This window comes from Martes martes (assembly GCF_963455335.1).
Source record: "Martes martes genome assembly, chromosome: 7".
Lineage (NCBI taxonomy): Eukaryota > Metazoa > Chordata > Mammalia > Carnivora > Mustelidae > Martes > Martes martes.
Genome location: NC_137894.1, coordinates 85,242,782 through 85,258,774, shown reverse-complemented (window position 1 = coordinate 85,258,774; position 15,993 = coordinate 85,242,782). Strand labels below are relative to the sequence as shown.

The window sequence follows — 15,993 nt, the reverse complement described above, 5'->3', positions numbered from 1 at the left end:
CTCCGCATCCTCGCCAGCATCTGTCATTTCTTGACTTGTTAATTTTAGCCATTCTGACTGGTGTGAGGTGGTATCTCATTGTGGTTTTGATTTGTATTTCCCTGATGCCGAGTGATGTGGAGCATTTTTTCATGTGTCTGTTGGCCATCTGGATGTCTTCCTTGCAGAAATGTCTGTTCATGTCCTCTGCCCATTTCTTGACTGGATTATTTGTTCTTTGGGTATTGAGTTTGATAAGCTCTTTATAGATTTTGGATACGAGCCCTTTATCTGATATGTCGTTTGCAAATATCTTCTCCCATTCTGTCAGTTGTCTTTTGGTTTTGTTAACTGTTTCCTTTGCTGTGCAAAAGCTTTTGATCTTGATGAAATCCCAATAGTTCATTTTTGCCCTTGCTTCTGTTGCCTTTGGCGATGTTCCTAGGAAGAAGTTGCTGCGGTGGAGGTCAAAGAGGTTGCTGCCTGCATTCTCCTCAAGGATTTTGATAGATTCCTTTTGCACATTGAGGTCCTTCATCCACTTTGAGTCTATTTTCGTGTGTGGTGTAAGGAAATAGTCCAATTTCATTTTCTGCATGTGGCTGTCCAATTTTCCCAGCACCATTTGTTGAAGAGGCTGTCTTTTTTCCATTGGATATTCTTTCCTGCTTTGTCGAAGATTAGTTGACCATAGAGTTGAGGGTCTATTTCTGGGCTCTCTATTCTGTTCCATTGGTCTATATGTCTGTTTTTGTGCCAGTACCATACTGTCTTGATGATGACAGCTTTGTAATAGAGCTTGAAGTCTGGAATTGTGATACCACCGACTTTGGCTTTCTTTTTCAATATTCCTTTGGCTATTCGAGGTCTTTTCTGGTTCCATATAAATTTTAGGATTATTTGTTCTATTTCTTTAAAAAAAATGGATGGGATTTTGATAGGGATTGCATTAAATGTGTAGATTGCTTTAGGTAAAATAGACATTTTCACAATATTTGTTCTTCCAATCCATGAGCATGGAATATTTTTCCATTTCTTTGTGTCTTCCTCAATTTCTTTCATGAGTACTTTATAGTTTTCTGAGTATAGATTCTTTGCCTCTTTGGTTAGATTTATTCCTAGGTATCTTATGGTTTTGGGTACGATTGTAAATGGGACTGACTCCTCAATTTCTCTTTCTTCTGTCTTGTTGTTAGTGTAAAGAAATGCGACTGATTTCTGTGCATTGACTTTATATCCTGACACTTTACTGAATTCCTGTATAAGTTCTAGCAGTTTTGGAGTGGAGCCTTTTGGGTTTTCCACATATAGTATCATATCATCTGCAAAGAGTGATAGTTTGACTTCTTCTTTGCCGATTTGGATGCCTTTAATTTCTTTTTGTTGTCTGATTGCTGAGGCTAGGACTTCTAGTACTATGTTGAACAGCAGTGGTGATAACGGACATCCCTGCCGTGTTCCTGACCTTAGCGGAAAAGCTTTCAGTTTTTCTCCATTGAGAATGATATTTGCGGTGGGTTTTTCATAGATGGCTTTGATAATATTGAGGTATGTGCCTTCTATCCCTACACTTTGAAGAGTTTTAATCAGGAAGGGATGCTGCACTTTGTCAAATGCTTTTTCAGCATCTATTGAGAGTATCATATGGTTCTTACTCTTTCTTTTATTAATGTATTGTATCACATTGATGGATTTGCGGATGTTGAACCAACCTTGCAGCCCTGGAATAAATCCCACTTGGTCGTGGTGAATAATCCTTTTAATGTACTGTTGGATCCTATTGGCCAGTATTTTGGTGAGAATTTTCGCATCTGTGTTCATCAAGGATATTGGTCTGTAATTCTCTTTTTTGGTGGGATCCTTGTCTGGTTTTGGGATCAAGGTGATGCTGGCCTCATAGAATGAGTTTGGAAGTTTTCCTTCCATTTCTATTTTTTGGAACAGTTTCAGGAGAATAGGAATTAATTCTTCTTTTTTTTTTTTTTTTTTTTTTTATTTTTAAAGATTTTTTTTTATTTACTTATTTGACAGACAGATCACAAGTAGGCAGAGAGGCAGGCAGAGAGAGAGGAGGAAGCAGGCTCCCCGCCGAGCAGAGAGCCCGATGCGGGGCTCGATCCCAGGACGCCGGGATCATGACCCGAGCCGAAGGCAGAGGCCCAAACCACTGAGCCACCCAGGCGCCCAGGAATTAATTCTTCTTTAAATGTTTGGTAGAATTCCCCTGGGAAGCCGTCTGGTCCTGGACTTTTGTTTGTTTGGAGATTTTTGATGACTGTTTCAATCTCCTTACTGGTTATGGGTCTGTTCAGGTTATCTATTTCTTCCTGGTTCAGTTGTGGTAGTTTATACATCTCTAGAAATGTATCCATTTCTTCCAGGTTGTCAAATTTGTTGCCATAGAGTTGCTCGTAGTATGTTCTTATAATTGTTTGTATTTCTTTGGTGTTGGTTGTGATCTCTCCTCTTTCATTCATGATTTTATTTATTTGCGTCCTTTCTCTTTTCTTTTTGATAAGTCTGGCCAGGGGCTTATCAATCTTATTAATTCTTTCAAAGAACCAGCTCCTAGTTTTGTTGATTTGTTCTATTGTTTTTTTAGTTTCTATTTCATTGATTTCTGCTCTGATCTTTATGATTTCTCTTCTCCTGCTGGGTTTAGGCTTTCTTTGTTGTTCTCTCTCCAGCTCCTTTAGGTGTAGGGTTAGGTTGTGTATTTGAGACCTTTCTTGTTTCTTGAGAAAGGCTTGCACTGCTATATATTTTCCTCTCAGGACTGCCTTTGTTGTGTCCCACAGATTTTGAACTGTTGTGTTTTCATTATCATTTGTTTCCATGAATTTTTTCAATTCTTCTTTAATTTCCTGGTTGACCCATTCATTTTTTAGAAGGATGCTGTTTAGTCTCCATGTATTTGCGTTCTTTCCAAATTTCCTCTTGTGATTGAGTTCGAGCTTCAGAGCATTGTGGTCTGAAAATATGCAGGGAATGATCTCAATCTTTTGGTACCGATTGAGACCTGATTTATGACCCAGGATGTGGTCTATTCTGGAGAATGTTCCATGTGCACTAGAGAAGAATGTATATTCTGTTGCTTTGGGATGGAATGTTCTGAATATATCTGTGATGTCCATCTGGTCCAGTGTGTCATTTAAGGCCTTTATTTCCTTGTTAATCTTTTGCTTAGATGATCTGTCCATTTCAGTGAGGGGAGTGTTAAAGTCCCCTGCTATTATTGTATTATGTTGATGTATTTCTTTGATTTTGTTATGAATTGGTTTATATAGTTGGCTGCTCCCATGTTAGGGGCATAGATATTTAAGATTGTTAGATCTTCTTGTTGGACAGACCCTTTGAGTATGATATAGAGTCCTTCCTCATCTCTTATTATAGTCCTTGGCTTAAAATCTAATTGATCTGATATAAGGATTGCCACCCCAGCTTTCTTCTGATGTCCATTAGCATGGTACATTGTTTTCCACCCCCTCACTTTAAATCTGGAGGTGTCTTCGGGTCTAAAATGAGTTTCTTGTAGGCAGCATATGGATGGGTTTTGTTTTTTTATCCATTCTGATACCCTGTGTCTTTTGATTGGGGCATTGAGCCCATTAACATTCAGGGTAACTATTGAGAGATATGAATTTAGTGCCATTGTATTGCCTGTAAGATGATTGTTACTGTATATTGTTTCTGTTTCTTTCTGATCTACTACTTTTAGGGTCTCTCTTTGCTTAGAGGACCCCTTTCAATATCTCCTGTAGAGCTGGTTTGGTGTTTGCAAATTCTTTCAGCTTTTGTTTGTCCTGGAAGCTCTTTATCTCTCCTTCTATTTTCAATGATAGCCTAGCCGGATATAGTATTCTTGGCTGCATGTTTTTCTCGTTTAGTGCTCTGAATATATCATGCCAGTTCTTTCTGGCCTGCCAGGTCTCTGTGGATAGGTCCGCTGCCAATCTAATGTTTTTACCCTTGTATGTTACAGACTTCTTTTCCCGGGCTGCTTTCAGGATTTTCTCTTTGTCGCTAAGACTTGTAAATTTTACTATCAGGTGACGAGGTGTGGACCTATTTTTATTGATTTTGAGGGGCGTTCTTAGCATCTCCTGGATTTTGATGTTTGTTCCCTTTGCCATATTAGGGAAATTCTCTCCAATAATTGTCTCCAATATACCTTCTGCTCCCCTCTCTCTTTCTTCTTCTTCTGGAATCCCAATTATTCTAATGTTGTGTCGTCTTATGGTGTCACTTATCTCTCGAATCCTCTCCTCGTGTTCCAGTAGTTGTCTCTCTTTTGCTCAGCTTCTTTATTCTCTGTCATTTGGTCTTCTATGTCACTAATTCTTTCTTCTGCCTCATTTATCCTGGCAGTGAGAGCTTCCATTTTTGATTGCACCTCATGAATAGCTTTTTTGATTTCAACTTGGTTAGATTTTAGTTCTTTTATTTCTCCAGAAAGGGCTTTTATCTCTCCGGAGAGGGTTTCTCTAATATCTTCTATGCCTTTTTCGAGCCCGGCTAGAACCTTGTGAATTGTCATTCTGAACTCTAGATCTGTCATGCTACCTATGTCTGTATTGATTAGGTCTCCAGCCTTCGGTACGGCCTCTTGTTCTTTTTTTTGAGGTGAGTTTTTCCGCCTTGTCATTTTGTCCAGGTAGGATTTGCTTTCTCCTGCTGTGGAATTCCGCTGTTCTTGGTGACTGAAGTTGGTTTTGGATGGTTTCTTGTTGATCTTCTGGGGGAGGGGCCTGTTGTAGTGATTCTCAAGTGTCTTTGCCGCAGGCGGAATTGCACCGCCCTTGCCAGGGGCCGGGCTAAGTAATCCGCTCGGGTTCGCTTTCCGGAGCTTTTGTTCCCTGAGCGCTTTCCGTAGAGTTCCGGAGGACGGGAATGAAGATGGCGGCCTCCCAGTCTCCGGCCCGGAGGAGCCGAGAGCTTGGGGTTCCGCTCCTCAGTGCACTCTCAGAGCAAAGCGCCCAATAGCCCCGCCTCCCTGGCTTGCGGTCGCGCCTCGAGGAAAGCAGTCAATTGTTGGAGCTGGAGAAAAGCGCCGGGTCGCTTTTGTCTCCGTGGCCTCCGGCCGCGCTCCGAGCCCACCCAGCCTGCGACCGGCACAAGGTAACCCCGGGCTTAGAGCTCACTCCTCGGCTTTGTCGCTGTAGCCGGCTTCCCCGCTCTAATACCTGCGAGCTCTGCGGCACTCAGACATCCCCAGTCCTTCTGTGACCCTGCGGGTCCTGGGGTTATGCTGACCCCGCCTGGGTTTCCCCCCAGTTTAGCCTCTGGAGTGATGTCTCCCAGTGGAGCCGACTTTTAAAAGTCCCGATTTTGTGCTCCGTCGCTCCGCCGCTTGCCGGGTGCCGGCCCCTCCCCCCGGGGTCTATCTTCCCGTCGCTTTGGATTCACTTCTCCGCAGGTCCTACCTTTCAGAAAGTGATCGATTTTCTGTTTCTGGGATTGTTGCTCTTCTTCTCTTCGATTTCCCGTTGGATTTATAGGTGTTCACAATGGTTAGATAAGCTATCTAGCTGATCTCCTGCTACCCGATGTCGTCTCAGCCTGCTACTTCTCCGCCATCTTCATCCTTACTCAAAAAGGCATCTACTTTTTAAAGTTATGTTTAAAAACATTTCGCCCGGGGCACCTGGGTGGCTTAGTCAGTAAAGCATCTGCCTTTGGCTCAGGTCATGATCCTTCTCTTTTTACCTGCCACTTCCCCTGCTTGTGCTTTGTCAAATAAATAAAATCTTTAAAAAGTAAATAAATAAAAACATTTGGCCCCAGCAAGTGTTTTTGTAGATATAAACAAACTGATTTTAAAAGGCATATGGAGGGGCACCTGGGTGGCTCAGTGGGTTAAGCCTCTGCCTTCGGCTCAGGTCATGGTCTCAGGGGTTCTGGGATCGAGTCCCGCCCGCATCGGGCTCTCTGCTCGATGGGGAGCCTGCTTCCTACTCTCTCTCTCTCTCTCTCTGCCCGCCTCTCTGCATACTTGTGATCTCTCTCTCTCTCTCTGTCAAATAAATAAATAAATAAATCAAAAAAAATAAAAATAAAAAAATAAAAGGCATATGGTAAAGTAAAGGTACTAGAATAGCCAAAATAATTCTATAATTAAAGAGCAAAATTAGATGGCTTAACATTATCCGATTTCAGACACTATAAAGATTCAATAATCAATACCATGTGGTATTGGCAAAGAGACAGATGCACAGATCAAAGGAAGAGACAATAAAGTCCAGAAATTAATCCACATAAATATAGTCAACTGAGTTTGAAAAAGGCGTAAGGAAATTTAATAGAGAAATGATGGCCTTTCCAACAAATGGTACTGGAATAAATGAATGTCCATACACAAAAAACAAAAAAACTAAACATCCCCACAAGTACCATCTACCTTACACAAAAATTAAATCAAAATAAATCACAGATCTAAATGTAAAACATGAAATTTATAACCTATAGAAGGATTTCAAAAAACCTGTGTAACCTGATATATAGCAATGAGTTTTAGATTCAATACAAAAGTACAATCCATAAAAGAAAAAAAAATCAATAAACTGAATTTCATCAATATTTAAAACTTATGTTCTGCTAAACACATCATTAAGAGAACAAAAGCATTCACTGCTGATGGGAATACAAAATAGTGTAGTATAGCTACTCTGGAAGATACTTTGGCAGTTTCTTCTAAAGTTAACATAGATTAAACAGAGGCCCCAGGAATTATGTTAACTAGGTTTAGCCAACTGATTTGAAAGCATATGTCCACACAAAACCTGTATGCAAATGCTTATAGCAACTTTATTCAAAATCATCAAAAATTAGAAAAAAGAAAAGAATCACCAGGAGGTAAGAGGATCGTAGGATAGTATGAAGACTATGAAAAAGTGTCTGAGTATATTACAAACTATATTATTATAACTTCACTGAAGGAGGTGGAAGGAAAAAAGAAGAGCCATTCTAAGTAACTTTGGAAAGTGGTACTTTGGAAACTGTAAGATTAAAGACTAAAGGAACTATATATGAACAGTGTACTCTAGTAAGGAAGTTGTTTCTCATGGGGGTGTGTGTTAATGATTCTGAAAGAGTTATAATGTATACCGGAGTAGAAGAAATAAGGAAATGATGGATGGTGGGGATGGAAACCAGGTTTCTTATTGTTGGAGGAAATTATGCATAAGAAAAAGGAGAAAGCCAAAATGAACTATGTGGCACTGGATTAGTCAGAGAAATAAGTATGAATTCAAATTTAGCTTAATAAAGATCCAGATAGATACATATATAAATAATTTCATATATGTGCATGTATATCAATTAGTATACATATATATATAAATTTCGTAGCTCTTTCTGCTGATTGGGCCTAAAAGTAGTCACACGAAGTAACAATGAGCACACCTAGCAACCCGATCTTGGTTTCTAATACCATTTTCCAATAAAAGGAATCACAGCCCATTGAGGAATGGCTGAATTCATGGGTGAGGTATATCCCTATACATCCCTACACATCCCTATAAGACATGACCCAGGGGCATTCTGTGGTGCCAGAGAAGTTAGTGCTTAAAAATCAAAAGGATGGGAATGTGTCAAAGGGATATGGAGGTCAACTGGAAGAGCTTCCAATGGCCAAGCTGCAACACTTCAAGCAACAAAATAAATAACACAGTATTAGATTATAATCCAAAATATTAAATGAGTACCCATGAAGTCTATATAATATAAACAAACAAAAAAATAAATAAATGAAGGAGAAGAGACAAATCTCTTGTACTGAAGAATTATCAATAATTTATGTAGATATTTTCCGTGAGGGAAGTAGAGCTAAATTAACATCTCAATCCACACCCCGCATCCCCACCTCTGAGTACCGGCTGCACTTAAGTAATCTGCAATTAAGTAATCTGAAATCTTTCATATTTCAAAGAATATGAAAGGGGAATGTTGGTAAGTAACATGGAGAAACACGGCAAGCACTACCTTGGCTAGGTGACCAAGATTAACATCACTGATGTTAAATCATATTGACAGCATAATGTTGAAATAATATGATGAGAATGGCATTTTAGTCCTGCACTCTGTCTCCCCAAAACCCATACTTCAATCTAACCATGTGAAAAAAATTCCTAAAAACCCAAATTGAATAATATTCCATCAAATGCCTGACTAATAATCCTGAAAACCGTCCAAGGCATCAAAAATGAGGGAAATCTGAGAAAATATGACTAGAGTAGGCAAAGGAGACATAGCAACTAAATTAATATGGGACCCTGGATGGGATCTTGGAACATAAAGAGGACATGAGAAAAATTAGTGAAATCTAAAGAAAGTGTGGAGTTTAGTTACTAATTATGTACCACTGTGCTTTCTCCCCTGTGACATATGTACCATAATAACGTAAGCCATTAACAAAAAGGAAAACAGGAAGGTGGTTATATGGAAACTCCCCTGTACTATCTTTGTAAATTTTCTGTAAATCTAAAAGTATTCTAAAATAAGAAGTTTATTGGGGGAAAAAAAGGAAGTCTAAGTAAAGACTGTGGAGTGAAATCTGAACACGGAAATCTGCCACATGAACAGAAGATAAAAAATTAGTCAAACAGTAAAGGAAGTAGGACATCACATGGTAATTCTTAAAAGTAGGACAGAGAAATGATGATTTGGGCCAAGTTCACCAAACTTTACCTTTTATACATAAAAACAGGTACGTAGAAAAGACAATGAGTTCACCAAATCCTGAGAATTTTTCACTACTACCACACAGCTTAGAAATAACCCGAGAGACTAATGAGTTGTGTAGATAGCCCAGAGAAAAGTAAAATCCTTCCTAAACAGAAGAAGCCTGTATTACAGAAAACTCTTTACAAAGGAAGGAAGAAGCATCAGAGTGGACCATTTTCCACTACACCAGTGGAACAAATAAAAGCCCAAAAGTAATACTCCACGGAATCTAGATATACACAAGAACAGGTAGAGTGAGCCTGTGGTCCACTGTAAGACACCCCACAAAATCCCTCAGGCAGGACAGAACCTGCAACAAAAGGGGTGTATAGCCCCAGGGAGAGCTTCCCATGCTCTCCAACACCCCAACCCAGCTCATTGCCACAAGGACTATACAGAAAGGTGACCAAAAGCAACACCTTGCCAAGAAACTGTAGCTCTGAGAAGGTAAATAGGTTTCAAATAATATGAAACGTTTATCGAGGAAAACTCACTTGCACTATATCAGAACAAAGAAAAGTTCCTGACAATTTACGTATGAGCAAGATGAAGAGAAGTGACATGGCAATTATGAATACACTACAAACACATGATAAATATAAAAAATAACATAACTCAAAGGAAAGAAGAAAAATTTCCTACCGGTGGTTGGTATCTTAGAAGAATATAATAAGAACATGAATTCAAGAAAGGAAAGTTCCAAGAGAAGATGCCAAACAAAAAAGTGAATGAAATGGGAAGTTGAAAACTTAAGGAAATGTGCTGAGAACCATAAACAAATGAATATATAAAAATTTAATAAACGAACTAGAAAAAATAAGGACAGGAATAGTGACAATTGGAAATACTAATATAAAGAAAAGGCTTGAGATGATCACAGTGAATGCAGAGGAAAACAGAGGGATTCAAATAATTGTTGAACAGATAACATATAAAGACAAAAGTGCCCCAATATAAGAATAACTAGAATCTCTAAAACAACCTAACAAATAGAATACAAAATTCACAAATCTAAAATTTCCATGAACTAAAAGAAGAATCAAATAGTCCTCAGAGAGGCATGCTGTGGGTTCCAAATATGCTATGAAAGAAGAATCAAAACAAATACCATGATTAAGTTCTTCTACTTCAAAAACAAAGAATCCTTCAGGTATCCAGGCAGAAAAAAATCAAACACCAAAAACCAAAACAAGTCACAATAAGGGGAAAAGACCTGTGACCTGACTTCTTTTTAGCCAAACTCAATCTCAAAAAATAAAGTAACATTTTCACAATGTTTAGAATAAAAATTACTTAACTCAATAACTTATTCATAACCAGCTTGAATATAAGAATAACACAAAGCCAGTCTGAAGCATGCTTAATCTGAGAATAAAGTATTTATTAGCCTTTCCTCAAAAAACTGAAAATGAAATTCAGTTACCCAGGGATTTCCCAAATTAAAGAAATCAGATATAGGGGTGCCTGGGTGGCTCAGTGGGTTAAAGCCTCTGCCTTCAGCTCAAGTCATGATCTCAGGGTCCTGGGATCAAGCCCTTCATCGGGCTCTCTGCTCAGCAGGGAGCCTGCCTCCACCCCCTTCCCCGCCTGCATCTATGCCTACTTGTGATTTCTGCCTGTCAAATAAATAAATAAAATCTTTAAGAAAAAAAAAAAAGAAATCAGGTATAAAAATTTCATGTATAAAAGAAGTTGAAGATAATAACCACTCAACCCTCTTAAATATAAAATCAAAATAAACCACAGGGTGATATTTTGGCTATAGAACCTAATACAATTTTTACAAAGATTTTAAAACTAAAATTTATAAAGAAAAAGGGAGTTTAAAACTTATTTCATAGGGGAAGTCAAATGATACTATTTAACTGAAACAATGCATGTTTCAAAAAACTGAAAAGAATTGATGATTCCAACACCTTAATGTTTTTCAATATCTTTTCTTAAATTTTGAAGGATCTTTGGGGAATTAATATAGTTTACTATAAGAAAACGTTGCATGAAGTTCAAAAATTTCTTAGTTTCACTTCAATTATTACTCCCAAATTCAAGTTAACGCACAGCACCAGCTATGAACCAGGCACTTTTCAATCTTTATTAAATCATTTAGTCCTCATAACTTATACAAAGTAGGCACTATTTACCCATTTTGTAGGCAAAAAATTGAGTCCCAGGGACTCTGAGTAATTTGTCCACAGCTACACAGCTAGGAAGCAACAAGGCCAAGATTCAAATACAGATGTTTGGATCTGGATTCTGTGCTGTTAACCTCTACATTATATTGCCTCTCAAATAAAACAGCATGTAGAGACTTACATGATTTTTATCAAATTAATTCTATGTCTATATCCATTCAACGACTAACCGTCAACCATCCATTCTAGTAGATAATAGTATTTAACTATATAAGCAAAGAAAATGTTTGGAATAATGTTTCTCTATTGATAAAGATAGTTATTTGGTAGTATGTACTGGAGAATTCACGTAAATTTTTTTGGTTTCTTTATTTCTATTATTCAATGAGTTTAATGCCTTGCAATGAGTATCAGTCTTAAAAAAAAAAAATGAAGCCATTAATCTAAAAGAAAAACAAACCACATTACCTAATCACAATTTGAACACTGTCATGTTAATTATTTAATGACTTTTTGTCTCCCTAATGAGCAATGTTTTAATTAGTACTTTACTATAATCCCCCACAGAGCCTAGCACAATGTCGGGCAGAGCAAACACTCAATAAATATATTGATGGATCATCATAAAATATTACATTACTATATTGTACCTATCTTACAAGTAGTATATTTCTAGATGCTCTAGAGCCTTGACCTAAATCTGACTCCTTAGACTAGCATCATTTACATTATCAGGGAGCTTGAAGAAAAACAGAATCTTAAGCTCCACACTATACTTACTAAATGAGAACGAACATTTTAACAAGATTTCCCAAGGGACTGAAACCATACTAAAATTGGAGAATTTCTAGAGCATTATTTGTCTAAGTGTGGTCCATTATTTACCTAAATTAGAATCACCTAGGTTGCCTGTTAAAAATGTAGATTCTCAGACTCTACACTATTTCAAGTGTCATTAGAGTTTATGATACACCTAATAAAAGTAAAAAGTAGTAATGAATAGGAATGAGCATATTAAGCAGAGAGCAGTGGAAAAACCCACACAGTTTAAATAAATCAAGAAAGTGATATTAAGGCAGAGAAGAAAAGAGGCATCGCTAAGGAAAGTAGAGTAAAGATATCAAGAGTGGGCTATAAAGAAGTAGAGTAATTGTACAGACTGCTGTGTATTCCCCCGAACTCCCCTCTTTTTTTAAATTGTTATGCTGACATGCAAACTACTACAGCATGACTGTGGGAATATGGAATTTACTGGTGTATGCAACAACCCATAACTTTTCTTAATATGTAAATACCACATAATTCATGCACTTATAAATGTTCCAGAAGTTGCATATAGTTTTAAATGTATACATACACTTTCAGAGACATTTCCATATGTTTGGCTCGCGCAATTGCTTCATCTCTCTCCTCATTGGCTAACCGCAGTCGAGACAGAATAGCTTCATCACGTTCCTTCTGTGCAAAATACACTTCTTCAACCAGAGCTACCAAAATATATAATCCATAATTAATTAGAGAAAATTTAAAAATGCATACTTTTAGCAAAAAAAAAGCAAAAACAATTTTTATTTTACTAAATTAAATTAGTATCAATTAATATTTGGAAAAACATTTTTAAAAGGTACTACAGAGTTGAGATACACTTCATACCCATAAAAACACAAATTAAAAGGCCAAATAATAACAAATACTATTAGCTCATGAAATAAAGAAACTCACACATACACTGCAGATAGGTATATATATTTCTACAGCCATTTGAAGGGCCATTTGGCAATATTTATTACAGTTAAAGATTTGTCTATAACCTGGCAAATCTCCTCTTTGGTACATGTGCACAAGTAAACGTATAAAAAGTGCTTATTGCAGCATTATATAATAGCAAAAACTGAGAAGTAACTCAAATGTCCAATAACAGGAGCAAGAATAAATTACTAAACATTCAAAATGGAATACGATATAACATTTAAAATGAATTAACTAAGGACAAATGGACACATTTCAACAATAAAATTATGGCAAAAATTGCAAGGTACAAGGTAAAACAACTCTACCTATCATTTATGGTCAATTAGTGAAAATACTAAAACAAACATGGCAATGATAATCATCAACTTCAGGATAGTAGTTATGTCCACAGCATAGTGGAAGAAAAGGAAAGAAAATGGGACCAAGGAAAAGGAAACAGGCAGAGCTGACCCCTTTAGCACTGAGCATCTCCAGGAGCATCGTTTATATAGATGGTAATACAAATGACCTCATCTAAATTTTCACAGCACTACATAGGGAGCTTTGATGTTATCTGCAACTGTCATTGCTCAAGCATAATTTCTACCTGAAATCTTAACATAACCTTAAAAGTATCACTGCAATGTTAGACAAAAAGGGGTTCAAATACCTAGGTCACTGGACCAAACTCTATTTACACTGTCAAACCACAAAATAAACTTAGGAAAGATGTTTGAAATGTTCTTGCTAACATTTGTCATAGATTAATGCATAGCTAATCAAGAGTTATTCTTCTATTATTTAAATTATAACTGGTAGAAAAGAAACCCTGAGAGTAAGTCAACTATATATTTTCCATAGTAGAATATAAAATGGAACATGCAACAGCAAAGCTAAAATCAAAACCATTTCCAAGAAAGTGAGCCTAAGGGAAGAGAGATATATTCATTCATTTCTTTACTCATTCATTACATTTATTCTTTCATCAAATATTTATGAAATTCCTGTGTCAGTCACCTATCCAGTTTAAAGCAGTATGACTACCACATTCTAAAAAGTCCTTACCTTCCTGGAGATGTATACATTCTATTATAGAGAGACAGACAGTAGAGAGAGAGAGCAGGGCCAAAATTAAACAGGAAGATAGATAGAAGTTAAAGTTTTGAAGGAAAATAAGGGTGTGTCAGAGAAAAAAAGAGTAATTTGGAAGGTGGGAAAAGAATAAACTAATTTAGAAAGGTGGCCAGAAAAGGGTTTTTTAAATAAGTGACATTTCAATACATGCATATATGTGTGTGTGTGTGTGTGTGCGCGCGCATATGTGTGTGTGTGTGTGTATTTGAATGTAGACTAATAAGCAGAATAAAAAGTAATACAAAGGCCCTAAAAGTATTAGATGAAAAGCAGTAAGGCCAATGTGTCTGAAGCACAGTGAGAAATATATATATATATATGATCTGGGAGATCATATATATATATGCCATCTTAGACTGGAGGAGATTATGCTGATCTTAGACTGGAGGAGATTATGCTGAGTGAAATAAGCTAAGCAGAGAAAGTCAATTATCATATGGTTTCACTTACTTGTGGAGCATAAGGAATAACACGGAGGACATTAGAAGAAAGAAAGGAAAAGTGAATTGGGGGAAATCGGAGGGGGAGACGAACCATGACAGACTGTGGACTCTGAGAAACAAACAGGGTTTTGGAGGGGAGGGGGGCAAGGGAATGGATGAGCCTGGTGGTGGGTACTAAGGAGGGCACATATTGCATGGAGCACTGGGTGTGGTGCATAAACAATTAATTTTGGAACACTGAAAAAATAAAATAAAATAATAAAAGTTGAAAAAAAAGATGAAGTAATAGGATCTGGATTTGTCCTTCCACTTAAATCAATTTTTAAAAAAGATTTTACCTATTTATTTGAGAGAGAGAAAAAGAGAGTGTGCACACACACTTGGGGATAAGGACAGAGAGAGAGAAAAGAAGACTCCACACTGAGCAGGAACCCAATGCAGGGGCTCGATCCCAGGACCCTGGGATTATGACCTGAGCTGAAGGCAGACGCTTAATCAACTGAGCCACCCAGGTGTCCCAAAACAATTTTTAAAAATGGACAAAATATATAGAATGACAGCTTTCAAGACTGTAAGGAAACAAAGAACAGTGAATGACATGAGGAAACAAACAAGTTGAGCCTATGATTGGCCCTGCTTAATACCCTGAAAGAATTTCCAGAACATGGCACAGGAAGGGAAGAATTGAGGACGAGCCCAGCTGATTCCACAATTTTGGAGGGTAGAGATATAATATGGGGAAACCAAAGCAGTTGAAATTCACAAGAGAGACTATTAGAGGAAAAACAGTGGCAAAGAAAGAAAATTTTGGAGACGTACAGAACGTCTTCCTCAAAAAGTCAGCTGAACATGTGTGCACGTGTGTGAGTAAACTACTCCATACAGGGGAAGAGAAACCTGAGAGGATTAGAGGCAACAGTGCCCTGGGTGCCACAAAACCAGATATAAAGTATGTTGTTCCCACCAGCCAGATCAGAAAACTACAAGATTCACGAGGTACTGCATAGAGTACTCAGAAGGGTCTTGCCTCAGTAGTGGGGATTAATTAACCCTAAACACTGCTCTGGTAACATCTAGCATATCTTTAAAACAAGACCCAAAAGGAGAGACCTGTTTCCAAAAAACATAAGTACAACCGATAAGAAAGCTCAAAAATATTTTATAAGAATACAAAATAGCTTCTAAAATGTTAAAATTCATCATGGTATCCAAATGCCAGGCATGCAAACAAGCACCAAAATTAGGACAAATGACAAAAAAAAAAAAAAAAATGAACCAGCTAATACATAACCCTGTTTTACATGTGTTTCTGTTTAAAGATACTTGTTTAACATATACTATTGATTTAATAATATTGAATCCACGGCCAAGGGCACTGTATAACTCATTCCTGAACAAAACTTACCTAATACATATTTTCTCCATAACGCACACCATAGCCTTCTTGTACTCAGGGAACACTAGACAGGATTTCAGCACTACACTTGGGGGCTGTTTGAAACCGGGAAATCACCAGTAAAAGGCACAAAAATGAAGTAATTCTAACACTAAATAAGCTTTAAAAAACCCACTAATTTACAGTATAAGAGCTGAAACAAGAAGGTAACATATGGCCTTGAATGGGATTATATTGACTTTGCTTTTCTTAGTTTGTTATTTTAGTAATTTTTATTAATTTTTAAAGGCAAAATAACCTTTCATTCCACAAGATGAATACAAAGCCTAAAACTATACAGTCTGGGAGAGAACCGTGAATTTAGGTAGGTAAAGCTTTCTTAACCATAGTACTAAAGCATAACCCATTTTTAATAATTGATAAACTGGACTTCAATCTAACTCAATTAAAAATCTCC

The 15,993-nt window shown here is 37.3% G+C and overlaps 1 protein-coding gene across 1 annotated transcript in view; it reads right to left on the bottom strand.

Moving 5' to 3' along the window:
- MIPOL1 (mirror-image polydactyly 1) overlaps positions 1–15,993 on the bottom strand; it is a 273,459-nt gene that overhangs the window by 222,326 nt on the left and 35,140 nt on the right. The window contains exon 6 of the mRNA XM_080809163.1: positions 12,190–12,319. Coding sequence (XP_080665289.1) covers positions 12,190–12,319 — 130 coding nt within the window. The remainder of the gene's footprint in view (positions 1–12,189; positions 12,320–15,993) is intronic.